We start from the raw sequence: 703 nt of genomic DNA, 5'->3' as shown, positions 1-703 counted from the left end.
GGGGAACAGGCACGGGCACGGCTGCGAGGGGGCGGGCGAGACGCGGGGGCGCGTCCGCGGAGGCTGCGGCAGCGCCGCGGGCAGCGGGCAGGGAGGGAAGCGGGCAGGGAGRGAAGCGGGCAGGGAGGGARRSGATCGCTCCACCGAGCCCAGCGGCGCTGCCACAACCGAGCGCGGGGATGTGGAAGAGTGTGTGCGCGCACGGGCAGCGCTGGGACCAGGGAGWGAAGGTAGTCCCGTCTGGAAACTGAGGTGGGAAAAAGATATTGAAAAACAAAATAAACTCGGCTTGTTCGTCGTCTGTGGGAAGATGGAGAGCGACTTTTTACACGGGCCGATAGTCATCGGACAAGGGGAGCAGTTTTAAASTAAAAGAGAGATTTAAATTAGATGTTAAGTAAGAAATTGGTAGCGAGGCACTGGAATAGGTTGCCCAGAGAAACTGTGGATGGCCCATCCCTGGAGGTGTTCAAGGCCAGATTGGATGGGGCCCTGMACAACCTGGTCTGGTGGATGGCATCCCTACCCTTGACCAGGGGTTTGGAACTAGATGCTCTTTAAGGTTGCTTCCTACCCAAATCATTCTATGTTTCTGTGTTGTGGTGTGAGTGTCAGCAGGCAAATCGAGAATTAACAGCTGCATTGGCATTGCTGARCCTTGGTGAATATTGAGCAGCTTGTGGCTGCACGAAAGTCATGTTTT

The 703-nt window shown here is 56.1% G+C and overlaps 1 protein-coding gene across 1 annotated transcript in view; it reads right to left on the bottom strand.

Moving 5' to 3' along the window:
- The window catches only part of PCDH20 (protocadherin 20), a 6044-nt gene extending 5699 nt beyond the window's left edge, over positions 1-345 (bottom strand). Inside the window, exon 1 of the mRNA XM_057371675.1 lies at positions 14-345. Coding sequence (XP_057227658.1) covers positions 14-345 — 332 coding nt within the window. The remainder of the gene's footprint in view (positions 1-13) is intronic.
- Between the last annotated feature and the right edge of the window lie 358 nt (positions 346-703).

This window comes from Malurus melanocephalus, unplaced genomic scaffold, assembly GCF_030028575.1.
Source record: "Malurus melanocephalus ecotype Western Australia unplaced genomic scaffold, MMel_1.1 scaffold_152, whole genome shotgun sequence".
NCBI lineage: Eukaryota > Metazoa > Chordata > Aves > Passeriformes > Maluridae > Malurus > Malurus melanocephalus.
The sequence above is the reverse complement of the archived record's forward strand: the minus strand, read 5'-3'. Positions and strand labels throughout refer to the sequence as shown.